This window comes from Papaver somniferum, chromosome 7 (assembly GCF_003573695.1).
Source record: "Papaver somniferum cultivar HN1 chromosome 7, ASM357369v1, whole genome shotgun sequence".
NCBI lineage: Eukaryota > Viridiplantae > Streptophyta > Magnoliopsida > Ranunculales > Papaveraceae > Papaver > Papaver somniferum.
The window spans coordinates 26846830-26863912 of record NC_039364.1 but is presented as its reverse complement, the minus strand read 5'-3'; the positions used below and the strand labels follow the sequence as shown (position 1 = coordinate 26863912).

General features: G+C 37.4%; 2 protein-coding genes and 1 pseudogene across 2 annotated transcripts; 2 read left to right on the top strand and 1 right to left on the bottom strand.

Annotated features, from left to right (window-relative positions):
• Window positions 1–639: 639 nt before the first annotated feature.
• On the top strand, window positions 640–3269 carry LOC113294415 (annotated as a pseudogene).
• A 973-nt stretch (window positions 3270–4242) lies between these two features.
• LOC113294414 (metalloendoproteinase 1-like) lies at window positions 4243–5205 on the top strand. The gene has a single exon (XM_026542812.1). It carries the CDS (start codon window positions 4243–4245, stop codon window positions 5203–5205), a length of 963 nt encoding a protein of 320 aa, XP_026398597.1.
• Window positions 5206–15051: 9846 nt separating this feature from the next.
• Window positions 15052–15922, bottom strand: LOC113294413. The gene is made up of 2 exons (XM_026542811.1): window positions 15638–15922; window positions 15052–15558 (listed from the first exon to the last, which is right to left on the bottom strand). The coding sequence occupies exons 1-2, from the start codon at window positions 15920–15922 to the stop codon at window positions 15052–15054; spliced, it is 792 nt and encodes a 263-aa protein (XP_026398596.1).
• Between the last annotated feature and the right edge of the window lie 1161 nt (window positions 15923–17083).

Here is a 17083-nt window from a genome sequence, read left to right as displayed (position 1 = left end):
GGATAATATTCCTTGGAAGAAATTATGGAAAATTAAAACAATTCCAAGAATTAAGTTATTCATATGGATATTAGTTCAAAATGTTTTACCAACGTCAAGTAGACTAGCAGCACATATGACCGATATCTCTGCAGACTGTTAGATGTGTAACTCTCAAATGCAAGAAAATGAACAACATCTCTTCAGATTCTCCCCATTTGCAAGAGCAATTTGGTTTGGTTTATCTTTAAGCCATATTAATAATCCATTTTCCATAGACTCAATAAGTAACTGGGTCAACAATTGGATAGATGATCCGAATTATGCTCAAGTAGCAGAAAAAATTGCTATCGTTCTATGGTTTATTTGGAAACACAGGTGTTTACTCGTGTTCGAAAAAAAGGATCCAAACGCAACAATGCTGATAGAAATAAATAAATAAATTCCTATTCTCAGCTACTTCAATTATTTCCTCGAGGAATTCTATTTCTAAAAATGAAGTTCTACCAACTCCAAAGTGGGTATCCTTAAACACCGGATTGGATAATTTTCATAGATGCGGCTTTCAAGAAAGAAGACTTTTCAACGGGATTCACGTTTATCTTATTTTCTGTAGACCAACAGGAATTTATGCATATCAAAGAGGGCTCGGATAAAGCAATGACAACAGCCCATGCAGAAGCAAAGGCAATGCTAAAAGTTATTCTTGGTTAAGAGATAATGTCCTTTCTAGTGTTTCAATTGTCACAGATTGCAAAAGTATTGCAGACTTCATTAACAAGAAATGCAAGGAAATTTCTTGGGAAGCGGAAAACACTATTAAGAAGTCGAGACGGGTATACTTTCGCAAGCCAAGGTTAAATACATTAGCAGGAAATACAACTGAGCGGAGGATACTATAGCTAAAGAAGCTAGAATCAGGAGTCTTCAACATTTATTTTTACACATCAGGGGAAAAAAATTAGTAAATGAAAGTATACAGTAGAACTTCGTTAAATTAATCCACTATAAATTAATAACTTCGCTAAGATAATATTTTTTGCCAGCCCCGACTTGGGCCAGTGTGCTAAATTAATAACCTCGCTAAATTTATAAGATAATAAAAATTTTAAGTTTCCAATAGGGCCCAACTAATATATAAATTAATAATTAGTAGGATAACATTATGATATGGTGCTTATTAAAATATGCATCTACGGTTATTTGATTAATTTTTTGTACAAAATGCTTTTATCATGTGTATTCTTAAAAAAAAAAATTATAACATTAAAGTATATACGTTTAAACACAAATATGCCATAAAATAATTAGAAAATAATTTGAATTGAAAATAAAGTCTCCAGATATTTGATACCACACACTTTATTTTAGAAATTTAAAATTAAATTTAACATGTTTCGATATAACAATAACTTATTAATTTATCGATAAATTGATAGAATTTAGATTATAATGTTAATTTATCGATAATAGCAGTCCCAAAACTATTAATTTATCGAAGTTTTACGGTAGATTCTAATGTTAATGTTTTTGATAAAGATGTCGTCGCAAATTTTTTATACTACTATATTACATGATTAATAATATTAATCCTTCTCATCAAACAAAAAAAAAGGATTATCAATTAGTTTTGGTGTAAAAAAAAAAACCAACCAGTATTTGGGCGCACATTCATCTGCCGATGGTTTTAGGTCGTTGTACCGTGCAGTTGACCAGTCAATTGAAGAATTAGTCAAACATTACTCGACATAGCTAAGTGATATCCGCTTTTCATATCGACTTCAATTTTCTTCCACTGCTTCAGTTTCTCCAGTGCTTGAACCAAAAGAGAAACGTCAACGTGAGCGACGTCAGCACCACCACCCCCTCTCGTCCACCATAATGACCACTGCCATCGGTCTAGCATGGTAGAATCACATTTTTTTCTATAATGCTTGTCCAAGACTCACAAAAAAGTAATACAATAAATGACATCTTTCTAATCAACAAAGGCAAGCGATTGCTCGACTGATTGTTCAGATTTTTGTGTGATATGAGTACGCATTGGTTAACCTGCCAAAACACTATACGAAAACATTGCGTGTGTGTGTTCTGCCAGTGTTGCCTTTTTTGAACTACCACACCAGACGAGGATACTAATTCTGGGATAAAAATGCAACTTGTTAAATTGCCAACTTATACCTTCCCATTTTGAGCTTGCAGCTGTTGCGTGTTGTGTACTTTCCCCTGTCTAACGCTACCCAAACTCTTTTAACAGGCAAAAAAAAAAAAAAAAAGATTTTTAATTATTAGCCTGTACGGCAAGAAAAATTAAAGAATCAAACACAGTTTTATGTGGATTCAGACGATGCATCCACTGAAGAACCACTAATTAAGAGCTTCAAGAATCAAAATCAAAACGTACTATATAGATAATTTCAGGCCATTCCTCTTGATTTCATCTGCAATATAGTACTACTCTAGCTATATTGTGGATCACTGTTTCTCAAATCATACAAGCTATGGGGTTTAAGGTTCATTCTCTGGAAGCAGCTGATAAAATCAAAACCAAGGAGAAGAAAAAGACGAAATTTTCATTTTGTTTTTCATTCTCGTCCTTCGGCTTCTCGACGAATCAAAAATGAGTATAGAGATATTCTTAGAGAGCGAGACCCACCGACTCACTGCAGTGGAGGGCCGGTTAATTATTCCGACGACTTATTCAGATGGAATGGTGTGATCATGGGGCCGTCGAATTGCCCATTTGAAGGCGGCATTTTTTTTCCTCTCTATAGTCTTGCCAAAGGACTATCCATTTAAGCCACCGACTATCAGATTCATAACTAAGGTACGAACTTACCTATCATTTATTGCAATTTATTTATATGCAATCAACACCAAATTCAATAATTCTGTAGCAGCTAAGTAAATTATTATGTATGAATTGAATGCTGGCAGGTGTTTCATCCAAACATTGACAAGTCCGGTAAGATTCAGCTCGACATATTACGGAAGAAACGGATGTGGACTCACTATCATCAAGACGTTGCTGTCAATTTGTTCTACACTTACTGATCCAGATACACGAGATCACGATTCAAATCCAATCTCTGCAATGTATAGGACCAACAGAGACCAGTATGACAAGATTGCCAGAGAATGGACTACAATGTACGCCATGGAATAGCTAGCCATATATCGGTTTCGGTTTCAGCATTGCAGTATACAGGTGGACTCGTATTGTGGTTATGATACTGTCTGGGCAGGAAAAGGATGCGCACATATGTAAGCTTTAGGGGTCTTTTGTTTGTGGTAGGAATTTTCTCGTGTTAAGTTAATTGGAAAAGAGAGATTGATCAAACTCTCATAATAGCATTTACTAAAGATCATTTGGTGTTAAATTTTCGATATTGTAATGTCATATGGTAGCTAGACCACCAACAAATCAATGCACTTTCGATATAAAATGATTCTTAATTGAGTTCCGGAAAGGCAAAAAGGCAACACCACACATGAAGATGGCAATTTGGGATTAATGGGAATGTTGTTGTCGACCAAACATATTGTGTGGATATACAGAAGCACCGATAATGGTGCAGATGTGGATACTGACGCCGAGCAGATAAAGTTTGAGAACTGAATGAATATGTGACGTAGACGTACACACAATTTAATCACAAAGATTATGAAAATGTAAAGCACTTAATCTACACCACTATTTCTTATCCTACACCGCATCATTATCCCTATGTCATCTGACTATAGTAATGAAGGAAAAGCAACTACCGTGCGTCATCTCAAAACCTTAAAAATAAAAGTAGTCATTTATTTTGTTTGAAAGCTGGGAAAAGCAAAAGTGAGTGAAGTTTAAATGACTCGTATTTGACAATATTATCAAAGGAAGAAATTAGAAAACGATATCTAACAGGATGAACTGAATTTAATTAGTGGTTGTGTGAGCCCTTGTCGTCCATTTCAAGGGGAAAGGCCCAGCGGGCAGCACTCATTAACTGTTGGATATGGCTGCACTTGATATTTTTAGGCAGATTTGGAGTTTTCTCCCGGTTGGTTACATGTCAATACGCACTCTGATTAAGATTTTTTTTCGTCAGAATTCGGGTTTGTCTAATTTTCTTGCACCTTGGTGAGCTGAATGCATCAACAATACAATGTAGCTATTCACGGCTCAATTCTCCCAAGCCTTGCGCAGTACTCGTGTAAATCGTTATAAATAGCTGTCATTCTGTTAAGCAGATCTCAGGTTTTCTTATTTCTGAAATCATAATGAATAATGCCAAACCTGTTGTTTCTATTCAACATGTACCCTTTTTTCTGGTCTTCTTGTTAGCCATTTCTCCACTCTCAACTTTATGTGAGGGCGAGATTACGCAAGGATTTGATTTTCTTCAACACCTGCAAGGATGCCACAAAGGTCAGACTGTAGCAGGATTGCATGAAGTTAAAACATATCTGAAGAAATTTGGATACGGAACTGCTCAGGATGATCTCTCTGAACATGCACGCGATGATGACTTTGATGAAGTCTTAGAGTCCCAAATCAGAACTTACCAGCTCAATTATCACTTAGATCCCACTGGGACGTTAGATGCTCAAACAGTCAGACAAATGATGACGCCTCGCTGCGGATGCAAAGACACTATAAGAGGTGCAATTCCCGCGAGATCATGGAATGGGAAACATAGTACTGATGGAGGACAAAGAAGCAGAATAGACCTCAATGTGTCAGATTTTACCTTCTTTCCCGGGGCACCGAGATGGTCAAAAACTGAACTCACTTACGGGTATAGTTCTTCTGCCTCAGACATTGACGCAGGAACCTTCACAGATGTCGTTGAAAGTGCTTTAGCGAAATGGGCAGCTGTGAGCGGCTTCAGTTTCGAGGAAGCCTCTAGTACTGATAGCGATGTAGTATTGGGAGTGCACAGATATGAGCATGGTGATGGTGCCCCCTTTGATGGCAAAGGTGGTGTACTTGCTCATGCTTTTGCACCTTCCATAGGATGGTGTCATTTTGATGCAGACGAGAACTGGAGTACTAATCCAGGTCCACGAGAATTCGACCTAGAAACAGCAACTATACATGAGATGGGACATGTGTTAGGGTTAGGGCATTCATATGAGCCCAATGCAATCATGTATCCTTATATCCCACCAGGAACGGAGAAGAGGGATTTGCATGAAAATGATATTCAAGGAATACAAGCTTTGTACAGTCTTTCCACTTGATTGAGAACTTACAAGTTACAAGATGGGATGATAAAAAGACTAGTAATAAATTCGGTGAAGAAGTTGAGATCACTTCTTCATTGATTAAAAACTTATAGGATGGGATTATAATAAAGCAAGCAATAAATAATTCAGCATTAAGAACTGCTGGATTCGTTTGTGATGCAAGTTTGGTTGTCCATCTTCTCATGAAATAAAGGGTTTTCATTTCTCGCCACACTTTTCTCTCATTTCACTATTCAAAGTTTTCACCAATGCAACCCACAAAAAATCAAAAGAACTACTCCCTCCGTTCTTAAATAATAGACTGGTTTCTATAAATAAATGTTTGAAAAAAATAGGTTGGTTTTCTAATTGGGAAAGTCAAATGTTACTTTAGTTTTCTGAGACCACTTTTCTCTTAACTTCTTTTAATGACAATTGTTTATGAACCATTTCACTTTACTTCTTTTGGTGACAAGTGTCATGGGGACCATTTCACTTCACTTCTTTTATTGACAAGTGTCATGAGGACCACTTTCAATGATTAATTCTCTTAATTTCCTTAATTTTCTCTAAAATCAAAACCAGCCTATTAAAAAAAAACGGAGGGAGTAGTATTTTGAATTTTGTAAATACCCAAAATTCTCCCGATGCTAAACAACTTTGAAGATGGTAAGATTACTACAAAAGAGTTACCAAATTTCATGAGGACAACCAGGAGCAATGGAAATATATAAATCATGTGAATTTTTTTTAGACGAAAGGACAAATTATATTGAAAAAAATGAGACAGTCATAAAGCATGGATGCAACAAGGTACAAAAAAAAAACATGGCTACAAGTAGCTCAAGCCAATACTGCATTCCAGTTACATATAAGAGTGCTCAAAGGAATGTTATCAAAAATCTTAGAATTTCTGGACTAGGTACACTTCACTACAATGACAAGCTGACTGTAATTTCTCTTCCAGCCTCCATAAAATCTATTATTTCTTTTTGTGCAGATATTCCACCGTATAGCAAAAGGAATTAAACCCCATAGTTTCCTATGCATTGACTTACCTTTTCTGCTAACTACTCAGATTGTTGCATAATTAATCTACTGTCCCATTCGGTTCTCTTGATCGTTGCTTTGGCAGCATAGATTGTGGAAATGGTAGACAAGTTATCTTTATCTTCCGCCCTTATGAAATTTAGGATCTTAAGAGGCCTAAAACCCTTCATCTGCCGAACCTTCTCCATTTGATGCGGTTTCAACCGGGCATATGCAGGGTGTCCATACAAACTTGTAGGTGGAGGATGGTTGTGACGACCGTCCGGAATACTATCCAATCTCCATCGAGCAGTTTCGTGATGCCTTTTGAAATAAATCCTGAACGGGCATCCACACTTCTTCGACGATGTTTTGTAGACCCTAGTCGTCTTCTTCTCATATTTGTAATTCTTACCTTTGTGACTTTCTCCCTTTTTCCCCGCTCTCTCTCATACCATCTCCATCTTCTTACAATCAACGTGTCTGCTTTGAACAACCACGCACATCTTCTCTTTTGCCTTTGAGATAAGCCATTCCTTGGCCTCAGCCTTGTCTTTCCATGTCTACATTCACCAAAGAAATTACACATGCATGAGATCACTAATTAAACAATTTAAAATTAACTATAACTAAACGGTTAAGGGAAACATATTAAATCAGTAATATAGTATTGGGAGGTATCCAGACCCATCGTAGAGACTGGTTCTGGTTGAGAGCTTGGTTGCACCACCAACTACAACAATACACAAAACATTGATTATAGAGTCGTCACTGTTTAAAACTTAATTAACCTTAGCAACCATAGAGTCGTCACTTATGGAATTTGCAGAATGACGACTCATTTGCGTAGAAATTCTGGTCATTCTTAAATTTACCAGAGTCGTCACTTAATTTTTTTGCAGGTTGACGACCAAATCCGGTATGTATACCAGGGATAGGGTCGTCACGGTTGTTATTGCACGCGAACGACTCATCTGCTAATAATGACGATCCTAACAGTATGATAACGACTCTTTACATACAAAGGCACACAATTCTGTTCAGTTTTCTCAAAGAGTCGTTAGGTTATAAATATCACCAATGACGACTCTACATGCAGTTATTGCAGAATTTGAAAATCAAATTTACGTTTGATTTCTAGCAACAGTTATTGTGTTTTTTTGGAATAAAGAAACGGTTTTATTCAAAAAAAAACTAGCCGTTGGGTACATTTTTGCTATAAATAGAGACTTATCGCTTCCAAACTTATTCACCCATCACTTTTAATCTTCCTAAATCAGTCACCCATCACTTTCCTACACTAAAAATGGCTCCAACTACGTTCAATAATCAAGAAGATGTTGATATTTCTAGAGCACACACCACTCTCACGAAGCACGACTTTGAGGAAGCGCAATGGGCGGCCGCTAACCAAGACCCAACCATAGTGCCGCACCTTAACATGGATCAAACATCCAATGCTTGGTGGAAACGTGTGTTTAATGTTTTTAAAGCACTAAACGGAAATCGTTATAGGAGGACGCTCCAGAAGATAAGGGAAAGGTACGCTTATTTGTACAATGAATGCGTATTGGTGAGAGACGAATTGAAAGCTCGGGCTGACGCTCTTCCCAACGAACCTCGAATGGATAGAGTAAGTTTGTGAATCAATAGGCCGTTCATCAAAAATTATTTATTTGGTTATGATTATTCAACAACGCTAACTTATTAAAATAATTATTTTTCTAGTATACTTTGGGTCGGAGCCAATACGAATTAAAGTACGACCATGAGTTTTTGCACGAGGACTGCTACACTCTCTTGGAGGAAGTTGAATGGAAAATCTCCCAATATAATTAATCTCGTATAGGTTTTCAAGCGCAATGTATTGAACTATTTTATGTCTTTTCCTTTATATTTTTATTTCATAGTACATGTATGTTTTTTTTCAATTGAATAAAACGAGTTCAAATATCTTTTCAGTAAATATTCCAAACAAGGGTCGTCATGGGTTATAAATAAACAAATGACGACTTTAAAGTTATTTGAAATATTATGTATGAGTCATCATTTTTGGACAAACTAATATTAACGACTCTAAAAGTCACTGAACACAGAGACTTTTTGATACTAGAGTCGTCAGCCAATAAACATATAAAAAGACAACTCTGGTCACCTGCAAGAGTCGTCACACTGTTAATATATCCTGTAACGACCCATATAGCAGTTAATGTGAATTTTGAATTCACCAAATGTGGTTGAGTCGGGCAACGGTTAAAAATTCAAAAAAGTGAATGTTGGGTCGTAAATTTCTATAAATAAATACCCATATCTCACCTCACCCAAACCATAATTCTCAAACTTTACATTCATTCTCATTTATTTATCATCCAAGAGGAAACACCATGAGTATTCCCTACACTGTTGAGGAGAATTGTGCCATTGTGAGAGCTTGGAAAACAGTCACAAACCACTTCGAAGATCAAGACAAAGACATTGATCAAACATCAGATGCTTGGTGGAACCGCGTATTCATCGTTTTTGTGGCGTTGGACGGAAATCGCAACTCAAGGTCTTTGAAACTCGTCAAGGAACGGTTCGAGGAGATAAAATTGGAATGTGATGCTTTCAAAAGAGAAATGAAGGTCGTAAGGGAAGCCATGCCCAATTTGTTGGGTGTTATAAGAGTAAGTATTTAAACAAGAGGTAAAACTTATCAAAACCTTTGAACAATACTAACTAAGTTTTTGTTTTGTGTTTTCAGTTGGGGAAGGCTAATGCGCAATATGAGGTGCTTCGTGGGAAAAAGTTTGAGTTCGACGATTGCTACTTTATCTTGGAAGGCACTATGTATAATTATTCCATTTATGGTTAAGTGTATCAGTGCACCGTTATTATCTACTGTATTTCATTTCCTTCAATGCAACGCTATGCAAGATGTATGCATTTTACGATTCAATGAAATGATCCTATGGAATCAAAAATTATGATAATCCAGTGCAAGGGTCGTTAGCATATCAACTAAGAAACCGAACGACTCTACATAAAATTTGAAATGGCTGGCTAGGGTCGTCATCTTCTATGAATAAATATACGACGACTCTAAGTGTTTTATTTACTGAGAGTTTTGGTTTTAGAGTCGTTTGTCTGTAAAAAAAAAAACGACCCTTTCTGACCTAACTAAAAGAGTCGTCAGTCTTTATCAACACAATCATGGTTGTTATTTGAAGGTTCACCAACATCATTTCCTCCACTAGAATCACTCATTTCTAAAAACCCCAACTTTTCCCACAATAACTCCTCTTCTTCTTCTCAACACGCAAAAACACTACCTCCCCCCCCCCACCACCGAATTTTAACTCTTAAATCTGATTTTAACTTAAACAAACTAATTAACTTAACTTAACTAATCATTAACACTAATCATTTAGGGGTAGTTTAGCCATTTCAAAAAAAATGGGATAAGAAATAACCCATATTTACTACTTCATGACCCTTTTTGTCATGTAGTGCAGGGCCCCTAATTGTTTTTAGGGGCCCCAATTAAACGAGGATCGAAAAGAACCCCTGTCAGGAAATGTTAAGCTCTTGTTGTGTTGTTTAGGCTGCTGCCTTTTGTTTCTTTTGTTTTGCAAGCCCCTTTAGATTGAACTTGGGTGGTTGCGTTGGCTATTGGGCCTTCTCCCTTTGTAGTACATGAGATGATGCATTTTCTCTTGTTCTCTCTTTTTTCCTTTCTTCCTTTCTCGGAGCAACTGCAATGGTGCGATCAAAACCAAAAACCAAAGATAAAAAAAAACGACCAAATTTGAGTTTAGTCAGCGGTGCTATGCTACGGTAGCCGAGTATATTTGGTCGAGCGTGGCTACAATGTTCGTTTGCTGTGGAGCGTGAATATAAAGTTCGTTTGGAACATGCGTACATATAACCAACGCCTGTCGTGGGGCGTAGATTAAATGAACGTTTGATGTGGGACGAGCATATAACTCACGTCCATTTAACAGGCGGTTATATAATTTACGCCTGGTGGCGCGGAGGATATACAAAAGCCTGACATCAGGCGAACATATTATGTGATCCCACTAAGAGGAGATTTAGTGGAAATAACATTGATGATTCTACTGATAAAGATGATTGAATGGGAGTTTTAGAAATCCCTACGGCTCCAAAATGGAGATCTCTTTTTGGAGTTGACAAAGGTAGCAATGTGGATCTATCAACCTGCAGATTTTCCTTTCACAAACAACATTCAATTAATGGTAAGTTGAAATTAGTCATTCCCCCTCTGATTTAGTCGATGAACTTAGTGTTTGCTATAAATTTTTAATTGGGTATTTTTTGGGCAGTAGATTACCTTTCCACCAAGTGAAGGAAATGATAGAACAAGCATGAAAGCTAAAAGGGGTTTTTAGAATAGATCTCATGAAGAACTGATGTTCATCTTTGAATTCAATTCGGATTAAGATAGAGTTACTGCCATGGAATTATGGTCAGATACTATATCAAATTAATCAAATAGATTATTTTGATTCGTCCATGGAAAATCTTCATTGAACAAGATGTTCTAGAAATGAAATTTATGCATGTATGGATGAACTTAGGAATGTTTACAGAATGCAAAAAATTTAAGTAAGATTGCTAGTGTGGTATACAAACGCCTGACTGGGACGAACATAATACCAACGCCTGGCATGAGGCGTGCATTTAACTTACGCCCGATCGGGCGTACATTTTACCTGCGCTCTATTGAAGCGTATTTTATAACTTCGCCTCAGCATGGAACGGGGACTATACAACCGCTTCACATCAAACGTACATTATAGTTCGCCTATTGACAAACGAATATTATACGTTCGCTCGACTAAATTTGGTTTTGGTCTTGATCCCAGACCAAATATAGTCTGGAATTTAGTTTTGGTCCGGCTTTTACTCTTTAGTCCGTCCCGTTGTGTCTCGTTGCTAGACTATATTTATGGGTTTGGTCGTCCACTGCGGTTGCTCTCAGAGCAACCACAGTCATGAAACGGACCAAATACCAAAAGCCAGACTAAAAACCAAAAATTTTTGGTATTTTGGGTGACCCAAGCGCAGTGGGATAACACCAAATTTGGTGAAGCGTAACTTACACTAACGCCCGATGCCAGACGTAACTTATACTCACGTCTGTTGATGAAGCGGATTTTTATTATGCGTTTGAATGAAACGGAGGTATAATGCCCGCTTGATTGAGGCGCAAGTATAACTAACGCCGGATATGGGACGGCGATGGAAAGTGCGTCTACTGGGACGGAGATGAAAAGTGCGTATCACTCGTACGGAGATATAAAGTGCGTATGTTTCGGGCGTTAATGGATTATGCGTATGTTTCGGGCGTTAATGGATTATGCGTCTGGGTGAGACGTTTATAGAAGAAGCGTCTGAGTGGAACGTTTGTAATACCTGCGTCTATGTGGGACGTTTGTAATACGTTCGTGTGAGAGGGACGGTTGTAATACGAGCGTCTGAGTGGGACGTCTGTAATACATGCGTCTGAATCAAGCGATTGTAATACGTGCGTCTGAGTGAGGCGTGCACGGAAAATCCGTCTGGATATAGACGTCATTATCTCTTCTTCTCCTCCTCCTTTTACATAAACAGTTTACAGAAGAAAAAAAAAAGACGAAAACAGACGAAAAATCTAGGGCAAAACCTAAATCGAATGTGACGGAAATTTGATTGGGTGCGGGGAAACGAGTTCTTGCGAAAGAAACGAGTAATCTTATTCGTTAATTGGGTGCGGGGAAATTTGATTGAAGATTAAAGGTATGATTTGTTTTTGGGTAATTTGTTTTTGGTTGGATTGAAGATTAAAGGTATGATTAATTAGGCTGTTTTTGGGTGGAATGAGTGGATTGCATGTTGATTTCATTAAGCATAACCGTGTTTGTTTGATTTCATTAACCATATAACATGAGGTTACTGTTACTGTTCTTTGTTTGATTATGTTTGATTATGTATAGAATGATTTGAGTGATAGAATATGAATAATTTGTTTGTTTGATTATGTATGAATAATTTTACTGATAGAATACAAAGGGGAGATACAAAATGTTGTTGTTGATCTTCACTGATAGAATAATTTTACTGATAGACTAAGTTCACTGTGTTGCTCACAAAGGGGAGATACAAAATGTTAAACAGTTGTATTATAAAGACGGTGTCTAGATTTTTTCTGTAAATTTTTTTGATCTTCTATACTGTAAGTAAATAAAATATAATCTTGGGGTTTATTTACTGTAAATTTTTTGGATTTTCTATACTGTAAATTTTGATCTTCTATAATATAGAATAGAACTTTTTATGGATGCTGTAAACTCAGAAAAAACAATTACTAACTTGTATTTATATCGTGCTCAGATGTTGAGCAGAATAACGTCGAGATTTGCACAAGGAAAAAAGATGAATAATAAGAAACGCAAAGGTAAAGGTCCAATGGAGCCTGAAATAGACCCTAATGTTGGAGATTTGGAAGTTCCAGATACCGGGTTCGATGAAGATAGCGAAGATGAAACAACACCGTCCGTGGTATCCCTAGATAACTACAATTTCCTGGAAGATAGTGACAAACACGCTTCTACAGATATTACATATTCAAGCGATCCAAAATTCAGGTACCAACATCGTGGTTCACTCTTTTCGGTCATTGTTTATTATAAGGAGATAACAAAACATAGTCCAAAAATTAAATACATTATCGACAAGGCAGGATGGGGACGTTTATTAGCCATGGAAATAGGAGAAGCATCACACCCAGTGATTGATTATCTTGTTGAACGTTGGTGGGATACAACGCATACTTTTCACTTCCCTTTTGGTGAAATGGGATTCACGCCGCTTGATTGGGTAGTGTTGACAGGATTGAGTATTGGAATTGGGGATGATGTTCCGTATAACCCAGTCAAGTACAAATTTGATTATGTCCGTGAGCATGTTTTTCCAGAAATAGAAGAACCCTTAGATTATGAAGATCCCCCAATCTCTGGAAAAAAACGCCCCCCGGCACAGTGGATTTCAGATGCAATCACAATTAAATTTTTGACTACGTATTTCAAAGAAGATATCTTGGTTGCAGCTAATTTGGATGACAAACTAGCAGAAAAAGTGGCGAGGGCCTTTTTTATGTATGTTTTGGGAAATTTTTTCTTTTCCAATGCAAAGAACTACATTGATGCGGCTTGGTTAGCTGCTTTTGAGGATCTAAATGCAGTTGATATGTATGACTGGGGTGGTCCTGCTTTTGCAAATTGTATGTGGCACTCAACAGCATCTGGTAGGGGACAGAAGTCATTATCTGGGCCGTTCCAAATATTAGAGGTAAATTATTATTATTTTTATTTCATTTAAATGTATATTTTTTGGCAGTTGATTTATTTGGTTGGTTATGATGGAGTAGTTTTGGGGATATGATATCTGGGCATATGTAGACCGTGCGACCCAACTAGTGAAGAAAAATGGCCAAGAACTTCCCGGTGGAAAGCGAAAAAAGACTATCGATATTGTTCACTGTAGGAATGCGCTTAATCAGTTGACTGCAGACATCGTGACATGGAGACCGTGGAATCCGCCATTGGTGTGCTTGACTCTGATGTTGGTCGCAGGGCTGTGGAGCTTTCAAACAAAAGGGTTATATTTACTTGGATTGGCAAGGTCAGTTAGTACTTTGTTTTTATATGAACATTATTACTTCAAAGTTATCATTTTATCCTCAGTTGAAGAACTTATTTTCTCTGATTACTGGTAATTTGACAGAATATGTGGTACCTAGGAGAACGATCTTGGAGGCAAAATCATCCTACTTTTGGAATTCCTAGAAATCCACCATTTAAAATTGGCGAGGTCAGTCATGAGAGCAAAACATGTGAAAGAAGCTGGATGGGTAGATGCAAATATGTTTGTGAAAGCTGTTTCATATAATATGTATCTGCGATATTGGCGACATGTAACTAACTTCCATCAATTCGTGACCAAAGTCGATTGGGTAGTTGAATTACACGGGGTTGATGGTGACCGTGTTAAACACCTTATTCAACGACCTGCTCAGCATGTACCTATTCCACCACCACAACAATTATCTCGGTGATGGCATTTATCCACAGATTGCTACTATTGTGATGGCCATTAAACAACCAGATACACCGAAAAAATATAAATTTTCATCGATGCAAGAGGGAGCACGGAAAGATGTAGAGCGTGGATTTGGTGTACTGCAACAACAATTTGCCATTGTCAAACAACCTGCACGAATGTGGAACCCGGATGTGCTTGCCTATATAATGAAAACGGTTATTATTTTACATAATATGATAGTGGAGGATGAGCGTCTTCCCGGTGATTGGCCACATGAATATGACTCACGTAGCAGGTCGGCACCGGTGAATATATCGAGGGTAGGTACTGAGGAACTTTCCAGAATGAGAGCTGCACATCGGCGTCATGCTATACACAATAAAGAAACACATTTTCGCTTGCGTCAAGATTTAATCGAACACATATGGTCAAATTTTGGAGATAATTATTAAGTTGGGATGGAAATATGTTGTATCGTATTTCTTCATCGGAAAATATGTTGTAACGTTGCTTACTAATGTACTATTTATCATATAAAAATTAAAATTCACTAAAATTGACTAAAACTCACTAATTTTTTTATTAATGATAAATATTAAGGTTCAACTAATTCGGTCATGCTTTAAGATTGGTTTCTTTTGCGTTGTAGTATTTCCATCTTTCGAAGTTCGAAGTACTCTCTTGTTACAGTGTCCAATGTAGAGACATCCTTCAACATTATGGCCAAGTCATCGTCCGCTTCTTTCTTTAAATCGAGTTTTTCTTGCCTAGCTGTTTCGCCGCAAACTTTGCCGCAGACTTAGCTTGTATCGCCGCAAACTTTGCCGCAGACTTAGCTTGTATTGCTTCAAACTCAGCTTTTCTCTGTCCCATCTTCATTAGTGATTGTGCTTTGTAATGTTCATTGAAACTTTGCTGCTCCTTAATTATATCCTCTAGCATTTCCTCCTGGGCATTGGATTTTGCTCTCCCTGTTTTCTTTAGTTGTTTCGATGCTTTCTTCCCCAACTGACGCTTACGTGTGTTCTCTATATCTCCAATATCTAGATCATCACTGGACTCGCCTGGAATTGTTTCCTCAATATCAGCGTTTTCCTCACCACTCTGAGAATCTTCCATTTCTTGGCCTGAATCAAACACAAACGTCGACCGTCCTGAATATTTGATACTATCTTTTAGAATTTCGTAGCACTCTTCGTGCTTAAATTTTTTGTTACCATTACTTTCTTTGAATCGCTTTCTTATCTCTTCAACCTGTTATTATTTTCAATACTCATCAGTTCCAATTACATGTATATAATTATTAAGGGTGCAAAAATTGACGATTACTTACCCTCGAGACTTCATTCCATCCGCTATGATATTCACCATCAACTTCCAACACTTTTGCAGAATAAAGTGAAACCTGTCTACTGATTCCCTGAAATCGACTCTGGATAGAAGTCCAAGTACGTTTTGGTTTACAAGGCAGGGCTTCTTCCAACTTATCTTTGATCCGACTCCATAATACTCTTTCTGGTTGATCGGTTCCGGTAGCAGAATCTTGAGATATGGCTAAATGGATTCTACATATCATTGTATCTTCTTCTATTGTAAAATTGGGACCTCGTGGTGCCATATTTCTATATTTCTTGAAATAGAAATTATAAATGATAAGATTATGCAGAAATAAGTTTGTCAAATGCTATATATAGATATACGAAAGAGCCGTTGCAATCTATCAAACGGTCGGAAAATCAGAAAACCAAAATCAGAATTCCAAAATATAACCGTTGGCGCACGTAATACATGCGCCTGGTAACGGACGCTCGTAATACATGCGCTCCGAACAAACGCTCATAATACGAGCGTCCGTCCCAGACGCTCGTATAACATGCGCCCACTCCAGACGGTCCTAATATATGCGCCCATCCCAGACGCTTCTAAAACATGCGCCCACTCCATACGGTCGTAATATATGCGCCTCACTCATACGCCCATAAAACATGCGTCTCACTCATACGCCCATAAAACATGCGTCTCACACAGACGTTAATAATACGTCCGTCTCCTGCATACGGTCATAATACATGCGCCCGGAGCAGGCGCTTGTAGTAACTGCGTCCAAACCAGGCGTTTTTAATAACTGCGTCTGCTATGGGGCGTAGGTTTTATCTACGTATGGCCCGGCGGTGTTTATAATAACGCCTAACTCAAACGCTCTATATACATCCGCCCCATTATCATACGTTATTTATAAGTACGCCCGATGTGGAGCGTCCACTATACTTCCGTCTGAAATCATACGCCCACTATACTTCCGTCCCACTATAATCATTTTAGTCTAATTAACTAGACTAAAATATGGTTTTAGTCAGTACCACTGCGGCTGAATTTGGGACCAAATTTGGGTATAGTCCCCAAATTTGGTCATGACTGTGGTTGCTCTCAGTAACATAAAAACCTTCTTTTTTTCAACATTGAATGGTACAACAGAATTACATTTTTTTCAGTACTAGATTACCAAATGAAAATACTATCGTAGAATTTACATTTTTTTTCAGTGAATCTAAAATTCTTAAAAACAGAAAAATATAGACCAGCCTAAAATAAAATTCATATGCATCAATTAAGAGGTATTTGATTAACTTAAGACCAATTCAAATACTTAACCGTATATCACTAATTAAATACAATATATCTCGAAATACATGCTGTCACGTGGCAGCCAAATACAAGAATTATCCCATAAAATTCAGATTCAAAACATAATCTCTTCAGGAAGTTAATTAGACAAAGA